Source organism: Otolemur garnettii, unplaced genomic scaffold (assembly GCF_000181295.1).
Source record: "Otolemur garnettii isolate 467f Iridium unplaced genomic scaffold, OtoGar3 scaffold00126, whole genome shotgun sequence".
Lineage (NCBI taxonomy): Eukaryota > Metazoa > Chordata > Mammalia > Primates > Galagidae > Otolemur > Otolemur garnettii.
The window spans coordinates 4,870,609-4,883,445 of NW_003852521.1; the positions used below are offsets into that span (position 1 = coordinate 4,870,609).

A 12,837-nucleotide genomic window follows, 5' to 3' on the forward strand; every position below is an offset into this window, starting at 1 on the left:
CCAGGAGTTGGAGGTTGCTGTGAGCTGTGATGCCAGAGCACTCTACCCAGGGGAATAGCTTGAGGCTCTGTCTCAAAAAAAAAAAGTCCTGATTTTTGGAAAGAATGCACGAACGGGTGGGAGAACAAGAGGGAATATACGGTTTTCGGCTGCCATGTGGCTATTTCACCAGAATATGAGTTTTATATTATTTTTGTTAATTTTATAATGTTAAACTGTAATAATAACAAATAATTGCTGAGAAGTGATTATCGAGAACTGCTTATCAAAGTTTGCATTGTTGTCAGGCCCTGCCGTGCCCCGGCCCCGGCCCTGCCCCCCCATGTTGTCCCGCCTTACCGATGTTAAAATCTGGTCACCCTATGTTAAGTGTAAAAACCTGAATACAGGGTACATCTAAGAAAGGGAAAGAGCAGTTCATGTTTTTCTTCTCTTGTATCTAGCAGCACAAGGCATCGAGTTTCTGAAGAAGCAGATGCAGTCAGAGAAGTCCTTTTTTTGGAGTTATTTGTTCTCCACTATGACAGAGGCTTTATTTCTTTGGATTGTCCATAGACTGGAAGCAGTTTTCCTGAATTCCATTTCTTTCTTTTCTTTAGATTTTTTTTTTTTTTCCGGAAAGGATTTGGGCTAGATTTTTAAAAGTTCAGCATCATTTCAAATGAGGTAATAAATGCTTTCCACATTTAAGTCAGAGCAAACAGTCAATGTGAACAGAGAAATAAATTACCTACTTTATGACCTAAATGATCTAGTTGAACATTTAGTGTTGAGAATCTCAGTGATTAAAGAGGAAATCCTCCTGAGATTATTTGTTGTTTATTGTTGTGGATGAGACAGAAAAAAACATAAAAATTACTTAAGAAAAACTTTCCAGCAATGAAGTTAAGAAATCATTTATTTCATGGGACCTTTTATAAGAGACATTATGTAATATAACAATGACTTCAGGTGGAATTTGGCAGAAGCTGTATGTTGAATTTGTAAAAACAAAGGAAAATAATGGAAAATCCTATATCTCTAAAGTGATCAGAGGGAATATAATTCTGGAACATTGTTTTCTGGGGATTTTACTTTTCATAAAGGAAGCAGTCTTGAGGCATGACAAGGTAATATAGTCCCAGGACTGAGGACTGTCTTTCATCTGCCCACTTGAGGGCCCCCTCAGTTTTAACGTGGATACCATAGGGCTGATGAATCCTTGGTTACCACTCCTCACTGAGGAAGGGAAAAGACCTCACTATGTGTCAGAAAGTTTGTACCTGGCCTTGTTCCCACAGTGGCTCCTGAGCTTGCTCCCTCACCTGTGCTGAGCACCATGCATTTGGAATTGGCTGAGTAAGGCCTTAGTCACACTGTCTCCTATAATTAAATCTTTACCTGGTCTGGTTTGCAGAGATCACAACCTCATGGGTATTCGACCCACACCCTGTAAGTTGAATTTTTGAGAGCAGCAGGCACGTGGTGCTACTCTGCTGTATTTTAGGGGAAGAACAGCAGAGGGTGGGAACCGCTGGCCTGAGCAGCTAGTGCCTGGGACAGGAGAGCATTGTCAGACTACAGCACAATGTGTTATCAAATTACTAGTGGGTTCTTGGTCATTTATTTTAAAATGAATAGAAAATATTGCTCATGAAGAAAAATACTGATTTGTAAAGCTTCTGTGGATGGTTATTGGTGTGTCTACACATTTGTGTATGTACTGTGTACATAAATTGATTTCTCACTCTAGCTTATAATCAAGGAAACTTACAGGGTAACGTAGTATGCTAGTAATGTAAACTGTTATCTTTGCTTTGTAACTTTTCCATCTCCAATCAATACATTGTGGGAGAAGATGGGTTTTTCCCTTAGTAAATATGATCCATTTCTTTTTTTTTTTTTTTTTGAGACAGAGCCTCAAGCTGTCCCCCTGGGTAGAGTGCCGTGGCATCACAGCTCACAGCAACCTCCAACTCCTGGGCTCAAGCGAGTCTCTTGCCTCCGCCTCCCAAGTAGCTGGGACCACAGGCGCCCGCCACAACGCCCGGCTATTTTTTGGTTGCAGCCGTCATTGTTGTTTGGCGGGTCCGGGCTGGGGATTCGAACCCGCCACCTTAGGTGTACGTGGCTGACGCCTTAGCCGGTTGAGCTATAGGCGCCGAGCCATATGATCCATTTCTAATCCCCGTACTTCTGACACCAAATACGTGGTCTGTTCTCCACATCAACTGGTTCTCTAGCTCTGGACAGGAGCAGGGTGTTCTGCAATCCGGCTGAATCCTGCCGGTAGCCAGAGTTCCTGCAGGCCCCCCAGTTGAGTTTAGTCCATGAGACTGCCTCCCTGCAGACACCTGTACTGCTGACCAGCCAGCTATAAACTGGGCCTCCCATGACTCCCTCCTGGGGTTTGATAATTTGTTAAAGTACCTCACAGAACCCAGGGAAACCCTTTAGCATGTTTAGCAGTTTATTACAAGGGGTGTCCTACAGGGTATGGATGAGCAGCCAGATGAAGAGGCGCAAAGGGTAAAGTTTGGAAGGACCCTGAACTCGGGGGTTGAAGGACATCACCCTCCCTGCACGTGGATGAAGGGACCAACCCGGAAGTTCTCTGCACCTCACTGTTGAGGTGTTTCTGTGCAAGTTCCCTCACGTGGGCTTGAGCCATAATAGTAACTTAATCTCCAGCCTCTTCCTCCCCCAGAGGCTAGGTGGGGCCCAAAGTTCAGGCCTCTAAGCCAGGTTTGATCTTTCTGGCATCGAGCCCCCATCTTGATGTTCTCCAGGAGCCCACCCAGAGTCACCTCATTAAAAGATGTTCCTGTTACTCAAGAAATTCCAAAGGATTTAGAAGCTCTGTGTTTGGAACCAAAGGCAAAGACCAAACATCACGATAAAAAATGTTCCTATCTATCATCGCCCCTGTTGCTTAGGACATTACAAGGATTTTGGGAGTTCTGGGCACGAATCAAGCACAAAAACCAAATATAAACTTATTACATCATAGAATCTCAGTAATATAGGAGCAACATTGCTATAATACATTAATTTTTTTAGTAATAGAGCATGAATAAAAACAAGCCTTTTTTGGTCAGTGTTCCCTCAGAGCATGTGATGTTCCTAAAACAAGCAGCATGTAGGTTTATAGCGCCATCTGCTGGAACATGCCTTCTGTTGCCAGAGAAACCAAACACGCCGAAAACAGTGGTTTGGGGTGTTCTTGTTTGGGAGGGTTTTTTTTTTTTAACAAATTAAAATAGAAAAGACCTAAATCTAATAACTATGTTAGGTTGGTTTGCCACATCTGTTTAAGTATGGCTAATCCCCATCCTAAAACCTACAATTTGCTTTATGTATCTATAAAGATCCAGAAAGACGGCTTGGTGCCTGTGGCTCAAGTGGCTAAGGTGCCAGCCACATACACCTAAGATGGTGGGTTCGAATCCAGCCTGAGCCCGCCAAACAACGATGGCTGCAACCAAAAAATGGCCAGGCGTTATGGCGGGTGCCTATGGTCCCAGCTACTTGGGAAGTGGAGGCAGGAGACGCTTGAGCCCCGGAGTTGGAGGTTTCTGTGAGCTGTGATGCCACTGCACTGTACCCAGGGTGACAGCTTGAGGCTCTGTCTCAAAAAAAAAAAGATCCAGAAAGACGTTTAGGAAAATGAAAGCTTTTTAAATTAACAGCACTTGTGATTAGTAGGAAAAAAAGACAGTCAAGACACTTTGCAGTTCTTTTTCCCTTTACCAAATGAGCCTAAATAAAAACTTGAAATTTAAAAGCAAATGAAGCAAAACGAAACGATGTCTAAAAAGTCAAATTTTAAAAGTTGTAAATCGTCTCGTGAATCATCTAATAATAGAAGCAGCCCACAAGTGAAACAGAGACTCAGATCCAAGAATTTTGAGGAGGAGACAAAGTGGTGTGATGAGCTGTGCACACTGCATTGGACAGAACTTCAAGTCCAACTAAACAGGAGATATTGAGAGAGGGGAGGTGACAGTCCGGGAAACTGACAACAAAGATCCTTGGAGCGACTAAGTAAAAACATTGGGTTTATTCATCTATCTAGAGTTCAGAATATGTTTTTCTCATAAAAATAGTGATCGAGTGACTTGTCCAGCCCCATCATGAAGAATTCAAAATAATGTGCATTTTTGGCACAGATGGGCCTGACCAGTGACGTGAACGGTGGGGAAGCAGGCCTGAGACAACGGGAGAGGTAGGGACTGCGGGGGTGGGAACACCTGGGTCCCCCGACTCTATCCTGGGTCATTAGTGCCAAATTTTCTACGTGGGTGAGAAATGGTAGAAATCTGGACTTTGTATGAAATCTCTCAATTTGTGGTTGACAGCTCAATTTTGGAAGTGCCATGTAGGTCAACTCTTGAGTTGGATGGCTCTCCAAGCTGCCAGTTTACAACTGATTCCGGAAAGAGGCAGCCTCTACCGTTTTCAGCATAGTTCCTGGAGGACCCTTCCCTGGACTAACTTTTCACCTCCTTTTTATGCCTCTTGCTCCTCCCACTCCAGCTGAATGAAGTGTGTCAGTTGTAGCAGTCACACAAGTAATTCTGTCATCCAACTTCATACACCCTGATTTTACCTGGCAAGCTTGAGTAGATGTGTCAGGTCTCAGAGTAGAGCCTGCCTGCTGTGGTCCTACCGGGCACCTCCCAGCAGGACTCCGTTGTTTTCAGCCAGGTTGATCTCTGTACTTGTTAAATAGTAACTCAGGTTAATCTCTGTACTTGTTGAATAGTAACTCCACCGTAGAGCCTTGGAAGGAACAGCTCAGGCTTGTAGCTCTAAACCTTAAGCACATACCTGATCCCCATACTGCAAGAAATAGGCTTCAACTCTCTTGATCCATGTGCTTATATATTGGTGTGTTCTTACTTTCTTGTGGGACTAGGCAAATTAGCTTTTCTGTTATCTCCTAATAATGAGGGGGCTCTATCCATTTATCCTCACATTCCCAAGTAATTTCAGCTTGTCTGACGTTAATTATTTTCTAATTGAGTTAAACTTGCTTTGCTTATGAGTGGATTTTTTTTTTTGATTTTTTGATTTTAGGTTTTCAGTTTATATGGGTCCTCAAGTCCTCTGTTTATCCCTCGGCTACTTTTTAAACCACATGTTGGAGCCGTGTACTGGACTGAGGGAAAGGCAGAGCAGGGTCAGGCTGTTTCTTGGGAGGGGGCCAGGAGTTAAGAAACAGAGGTGGGAGGAAGGAATTAATACACTGTTTCTCTGAAATTTCATAGTAGGAATGTAACAGAAGGGGAAGGAATTTGGGTGCTGAGATGAGTAGTCCTAAGAATAAATGTTGATTTAGTGACTCATAAACTTCTTTTGACCAACTAAAATCAACAAATGTTGAGCAGTCCTGAGCAGTTTACAGACGTCAGCTTGTTTAAACTACATGGTAACCCTATAAAGTAGGCATTGTTGTTAATCTTGTTATTCATCCTGGTTACTATTTCATTTTCATTAAATTCTATGTCTGAAATCCTAACTGTTAAACTTCGTTCACCTCATCCCATAGTAAGAAATGTATTTAACATTCTACACACATAGTAAGCCAACTTATATATGTGACAGAAAACTTCCTATGCATTTACTATGAGTAATGCACTGTAATATTTCCTATTTTCATTCTATTTTTTGAAAAAGTGGTTTGGGCCAACTAAACTGATATCGTAGCTCACTAATAGGTTGTGCCCCATAGTTGGAAAAAAACAGTGCATTGGGCCATCCAGTGTACCGTATGTCTGTTGTGTAGACACGTGAATATCCACATGTATACGTGGGTGAGACTCAACAGCGCATGCGCCAGAGTGCTACCCAAACCAGGACACATTCGGAGTTTGCAGGTTATAGTATCATTTTTGTTTAGTATCATTAACCAGAGTAGAAATACTGTAACTCCTCTGGGGATTTAAAGGACTCTGCCTGTACAAGGCTAGTGAGAAATTAGAAAATCACCTCAAATACTAAAGTTGCTTTGAAAAAAAAGTCATGGAAACTCAGGGTTGGGGAGACTTTAAATACCGTTTCATCCATTCACTGATATGATGCCCCAATCCTCCCCGTATCTTTTGTTCAGACTGTGCTGGAAACACTACCGGTGAGGAAGTGGTTTCCCCTTCAGGATAACCCGTTCCATGTTTTTGACTAGCAGGAGCAAGTTCTTCTGTAGGTTGAGCTGAGATTTGTCTCCATGTCACTTGTCCTCTTCGTCCTCAGTGCGATCCCGGGTGTGACGCTTTGAGATGTCTGAAGAAAACACAGAGCATTAGCTTTGCGTAATGGTGTTCCGCTGAGCCTCCAGGTAACCCGTGTTGTGCTCGTCTCCCCGAAACAGGACCTGATGCAGTGCACAGCATTCGCCACGGCAGATGAGTATCACCTGGGAAATCTGTCTCAGGATCTGGCCTCCCATGGATACGTGGAAGTAACAAGCTTGCCTAGAGGTACTTCTTCTTGAACCTGGGGCCAAGTATGTTAAAATGTATTAGATAATTTTTTTCTGATGCTCTTTAAAGTGTACATTTGTTCACATTTCACTTTTTTTGAAAGGATTGTATCATAAAAGTGGTGTTGAATCTCTTCATACAAATGACATAATGAAAATAAAATGTATTTATGGAGAACATAGTTCTCAGAGTAAATATTTATTATGCTTTATAGGATCTCTGTCACTAGGGTGGTCAAAAAGTCATGCTGTGGCGTTTCTATGACATTAAAAAGTTACTTCCATATTGCAGAAGAACTATGAAATTCTTAGAAATGAGAAGAGCGCTTACCTTAAAAAATTTACCAGTTCAGTCTAATATTTTATAACTGTTGATCTGTAATAAAATATGATCATTAAAAAAAATTAAACATAACTGAGAATTTTAGGGTAGTATCAGGAAGGATTCTTTTTTTTTTTTTTTTTTTGAGACGGAGCCTCAAGCTATCCCCCTGGGTAGAGTACCATGGCATCACAGCTCACAGCAACCTCCAACTCCTGGGCTCAAGCGAGTCTCCTGCCTCAGCCTCCCAAGTAGCTGGGACTACAGGTGCCCGCCACAACGCCTGGACATTTTTTGGTTGCAGCCATCATTGTTGTTTGGCGGGCCCGGGCTGGGGATTCGAACCCACCACCTTAGGTGTATGTGGCTGGCGCCTTAGCAGCTTGAGCCACAGGCGCCAAGCCAGGAGGGATTCTTAAGAAAATAGCCCGCTTTACATTAAAAAATAAATAACTTAGAACATTTTGATGGAAGAGAATTCTACAGTGAAATCAGGATAGCCCTACTCAGAAAATTTAAGAATTTGCCTGAAGGTAGCAATCCCTGCTACAAAGAAAATTCTTAGGAGTTGTTAATCTCGTAAGAAACAGTTGCAATGTCGTGCATTTTCAGCCCTGATGATCTGAGCAGACTGTGCTGTTTGATGACAAAAACAAGCATAGTTGACTAAGAAACACAGCTCTGGCCAGAGCCCCTAAAATGAAAAATTGCTCAGGGTATTGTTGCCTGACAGAAGACAGCCAGAAGTATGGCCTTGTGCAGTGCAGAGAGGAGGGCTTCTTTGCCCTGGGTCTGTTCCGTCTAATTTACGTTGCTTTTGGCTATGTGAGCAAATTTCGCCCTGTGCAGGATGTAGTAGGTAGGAACGTGAGAGTTCACAGGAAAAAAGGTAGTTAGGATGTGGTCACTGTCTAATTCCCCCACCTCTACCAGGAATTCTGAAGCTTTGAGGATCTTAGTTTTGGGTCAAGAAATTATACTGTATATAGTTGGGGTTTTTTGTTTTTGTTTTTGTTTTTTTCTTGTTGTTGTTACAGTTTTGGGCCAGGGCGGGTTTCAACCCGCCACCTCCAGGATATGGGGCTGGTGCCCTACTCCTTGAGCCACAGGCGCCGCCCTACTGAATGTAGTATTTACAAATGAATGATAGTATATTTGTTAATTGCTCTATTAGCATGCGTTATCCATAATTTACATTATGGGATATATACTAATGACTGATGATAAATGTTACTATGTAAAGTAACTACTTGTTAATAAGTATGGATATATTAGTATATATTTAATAATATTCAATATTGAAAAGATAAAAACAAATTTTTTTTTTTTTTGAGACAGAGTCTTACTATGTCACCCTGGGTAGAGTATTGTGGCATCACAGCTCACAGCAACTTCAAACTCTTGAGCTTAAGCAATTCTCCTGCCTCAGCCTCCCAAGTGGCTGGAACTACAAGCACCTGCCACAACACCTGGCTATTTTTTTTTTTGCAGTTGTCATTGTTCAGTAGGCTCCGGACCAGGTTCAAACCTGCCAGCACCTGTGTACGTGGCGCCCCAACCGCTGAGCTACAAGTGCCAAACCAAAAAGATTAAACATTTTAAATAGTTACAGGTGGCTGTAGTGGTAGTTCTCACGATTAGACTTGAAATCAGATATGTTCTGAAATGGTTAGTATCTTTATCTTTTTATATTTTCTGTTCCCCACACTTTGTATAAGTTAAAATTAAGGAGAATGAGTAATTTGGGAATATTGAAATTATATTACTAATAAAATGGTATTTAAAAGCAGAGACTACATTAATACTTCATATTTTAAATTAATCTTGTAGAAAAAAGTTTAATTCAAAGCTTAATTGTACTAAACCTAAGACTTTAATAATTATGAATTGGGGCTAGGTACAGTGGCCAAGGCAGGAGGGTCACTTGAGGCTAGGAGTTCAAGACCAGCATGGGCAATGCGAGACCCTGTCTCTCCAAAGAAAAAATTTTTAAAGATTAGCCAGGCATGGGCCAGATGCGGTGGCTCACGCCTGTAATCCTAGCACTCTGGGAGGCTGAGGCTAGTGGATTACTTGAGCCAAAGAGATCAAGACCAGCCAGAGCAAGAGTGAGATCGCGGTCTCTACTGAAAAAATAGAAAAACGAGCTGGACATTGTGGCAGGCACCTGTAGTCCCAGCTACTCAGGGGGCTGAGAAAGGATCATTGCCTGAACCCTACAGTTTGAGGTTGTCAGCTATGACTCCAGCACTGGGGGCAACAGAGTGACACTCTGTCTCATGAAAAAAATAATTAGCGAGGCATGGTAGTGTAGCTACTTGGGAGGCTGAGGCAGGAGGATCATTTGAGCCAGGAATTTGAGGTTGCTGTGAGTATGATGCACCATTGTACTCCAGCCTGGGCAATAGAGTGAGAACCTGTCTTAAAAAAAGGAACTGGGCTCGGTGCCTGTGGCTCAAGCGGCTAAGGCACCAGCCACATACACCTAAGGTGGCAGGTTCGAATCCCCAGCCCAGGCCCGCCAAACAACAATGATGGCTGCAACCAAAAGAATGGCCAGGCGTTGTGGCGGGCGCCTGTACTCCCAGCTACTTGGGAGGCTGAGGCAGGAGGATCATTTGAGCCAGGAATTTGAGGTTGCTGTGAGTATGATGCACCATTGTACTCCAGCCTGGGCAATAGAGTGAGAACCTGTCTTAAAAAAAGGAACTGGGCTCGGTGCCTGTGGCTCAAGCGGCTAAGGCACCAGCCACATACACCTAAGGTGGCAGGTTCGAATCCCCAGCCCAGGCCCGCCAAACAACAATGATGGCTGCAACCAAAAGAATGGCCAGGCGTTGTGGCGGGCGCCTGTACTCCCAGCTACTTGGGAGGCAGAGGCAGGAGACTCGCTTGAGCCCAGGAGTTGGAGGTTGCTATGAGCTGTAATGCCACAGCACTCTACCCAGGGGGACAGCATAAGGCTCTGTCTCAAAAAAAAAAAAAAAAAGTCAAAATGGGTTTGAGAACAGTTTTAAATAGCACAAATAATATCACAGGTTGTTGAATGTTACATGAAAGTAATTATGGTGGCCATTTTTCCTCATGGTCATATTTTCATTTTTATGTATTAAATTCTTTCAGAAAGCTTAGTGGAAAGATGCAGATTGTGTTACAGCATACTTCTTGATACATAAAGACATAGTCCTTTATTAAAATATTTATAGGTGACTCTTATACTTTGTGGTACCTTGTAACATAGTTTTTTGTTCATTTCTTTAAAATCACAGATGCAGCAAATATTTTGGTGATGGGTGTGGGAAATTCTGCAAAAGAAGGCGATCCTGGAACAGTATTCTTCTTCAGGTAAGACAGGGAAGAAGTCTTACTGGGAGATAGGTTTGTGGCAAGTAATTTTGTTCTTTAAAAGTGCAGGTGTACCTCTCTTAATTATGAATATTGAAAATGTATTTGTGATTCGATTTATCAGATGATTATCAGATTATCATTTATCAGATGATTTTTATTTGATCTAGGAGAGTTGTCACAGGAATTTTCTGGTAAATCCTCTTATGCGTTTTTTTTTTTAAAGACAGAGTCTCCCTATGTTAGAGCTTACAGAAACCTCAAATTTTCAGGCTTAAGCATTTCTCTTGCCTCAGCCTCCCAAGTAGCTGGGACTACAGGCGCCTGCCATAACACCTGGCTGTGAAATAAAGAATTTTTTAAACAAATAATCTTCCCCTGGTTTGGCTTTCTTGGTAAATGTAGATTGACATGGGCTAAGTTCATGTAAAGCATCCTCCTTCTCCTTCATCTTTGACCCTTTTCAAACTCAGGCTACCTCCCCAGCTTGTCTTTTCCTCTGCCAATTTCTTCCTTTTTTCTTTCTTTCTTTCTGCAGCTCTTTAGCTGAGGTTTCAGCACCCCCTTTCTTCTCTAGAGACTTTAAATTGAGACCATGACTCAAATACACTTCTTTTATTTAAAGTTTGTCTTAATACCAAATCCTCCCAAGTAGCTGACTGGGGGTACTAATGATAACACGTGTAGCAACCAGGCAAAGTAACGTCGTATTGTCCTCACTATGCTTGAGGAAGGTCAGTTATTCTCATTTGGCAGCTCAGGAAACGGTCAGAAGGATGAAGTGAATTACCCATAGTCTTGAGACTAGTAAGTGGCAGAACAAAAGCTCCTGGGCCGCCCATCAGAACCCAAACTTGAGTAACGCTTTTGTGGTCATGGTCCTTACAGTTGATGGTAACCGGAGACCCTATCTGTATTCCCTTCAGTGCCTCCCTGCCTTTGACCCTGTCTTAGAGATATTCAAAATTTCAAATTTAGTCCAAGTAGAATAATAGCATCCCTCCCTCAAGGGAGGAGTTTAGGTTTCTGAGGACCTCTAGAAATCCAGTCGAGATACATATATATTTGTATGTATCTGTAGATACATTTTCTAGTGACCTCATTAAAAAAATTTTTTTGAAAGATGAAATTAACTTTGAATGACACAGATATCCCATGCTTCTTGAAATGTTAGCGTATTTTATTTAATCCAACATATGTAAAATACTGTCATTTCAACGTGTAATTAGTAATTAATGAGATTTTTCCACTCCTCCCTTCATGCTAAATCTTTGAAGTCTGCTGTGTATGTCACACTCAGAGCCCATCCCAGTGTACACCGGGCATCTTTTAAGTGTTCAGTAGCCACATGTGGATTCTGAGCCCCTAACTGCTCACGTGGCTCTAGAAAAAGGAGAGTGTAATGCACTAGCCCTCTCTTCTGCCTAAAAGTGATTCTCTGAACTGATACCGTGGCTATGGTTTGAAATACCCTCTCGTGAGGCCGTATCCTGAGACCCTGTCCTGGGTTCTTGCGGCAGGTTGCTGACTGGTCTCCCTGCCTGCCTGCCCACCCACCCCTAGTCTGTGTGTGTGGCCACAGTCCAGCAGCCACCAGCTATTTATTCTGACACTCCCTCCCCTGTCCTCCCTGAGCCCGCGCGTCCCTCTCTCTGTAGGCTCCTCTCGTTTTCTCATTTGACAGCCCTGCTGGTTCTTAGGAGAGGTGTCCCTCTGATGCACAGCCCTGTACAACCATGTATGCTGTTACCCCACAGAGCTCTCTTATGCACTCATCATACACTATTGTAACTGGGGGTCCAAGTGTCAGTCTTTTCTAGATTGAGGATAGGAAATAGATCATACTTAACCATTTTATCCCAAATACAAAGCATAGGCTCGGCTCAGCACCTGTGGCTCAAGTGGCTAAGGCGCCAGCCACGTACACCTAAGGTGGTGGGTTCAAATCCAGCCTGGGCCCGCCAAACAACAATGATGGCTACAACCAAAAAATAGCCTGGCATTGTGGCGGGCACCTGTGGTCCCAGCTACTTGGGAGGCTGAGGCAGGAGACTCGCTTGAGCCCAGGAGTTGGAGGTTGCTGTGAGCTATGATGCAACAACACTCTAGCTAGGGGAATAGCTTGAGGCTCTATCTCAAAAAACAAAAACAAACAAAAAAAAAAAGCACAGGCTCACTCATTTATTAAGCACTTTACTTAACAAGTGTTTAAAGGGTGAAACAGGGCCCTCATATTTTTACCTGTCTTCCATTGCCACATTCCTTCCCTTAATACAGGAATTCAGAGCCACAACTCATTTAACACCTAAAAAAACTGAACACGTCAAACTTCAGAAAATGAACAACTGCATTTATAGTTTTAGGCTTTAAATTCTGTCAAAGCCAGAATCAGATTCACAAAGCCTCCTGTGGCTTCACTGTAGTTCTGTGCTAAGCCCTGTAAGGATGGGTGGCATTTTTCCATAGAGGCTTTTAGCCAGCTGAGGCTGTAACTGATCTCAGTCGCTTTATTACACAATTATTAAAAGCATCATCAGTTATTCTTTGCCCACAGCAGAGAGCTTAGGCAAGGTCTCAAAAAAATTTCTGACTTATGTGGATCAGAATTGAAGCGAGTATGTGTCTAGATACTTGAAGTTCTGTAGTACTACAGTAATAGCTGTCAGTTCCACAGGCATGTTGAGTAATCATGGATTTTTTTTTTTTTTTT

The 12,837-nt window shown here is 42.6% G+C and overlaps 1 protein-coding gene across 2 annotated transcripts in view; it reads left to right on the top strand.

Annotated features, from left to right (window-relative positions):
• Nucleotides 1–12,837, top strand: part of RMND1 (required for meiotic nuclear division 1 homolog) — a 37,591-nt gene that overhangs the window by 7,738 nt on the left and 17,016 nt on the right. The window contains exons 1-3 of one of the 2 annotated variants that reach the window (XM_023517942.1): nucleotides 3,637–4,204; nucleotides 6,350–6,458; nucleotides 10,052–10,127. In XM_023517942.1, coding sequence (XP_023373710.1) covers nucleotides 6,356–6,458; nucleotides 10,052–10,127 — 179 coding nt within the window. In that variant the 5' untranslated portion in view covers nucleotides 3,637–4,204; nucleotides 6,350–6,355. Of the gene's footprint in view, nucleotides 1–3,636; nucleotides 4,205–6,349; nucleotides 6,459–10,051; nucleotides 10,128–12,837 lie in introns of those variants that run through there. The other variant, XM_012810115.2, reaches the window with a different exon arrangement.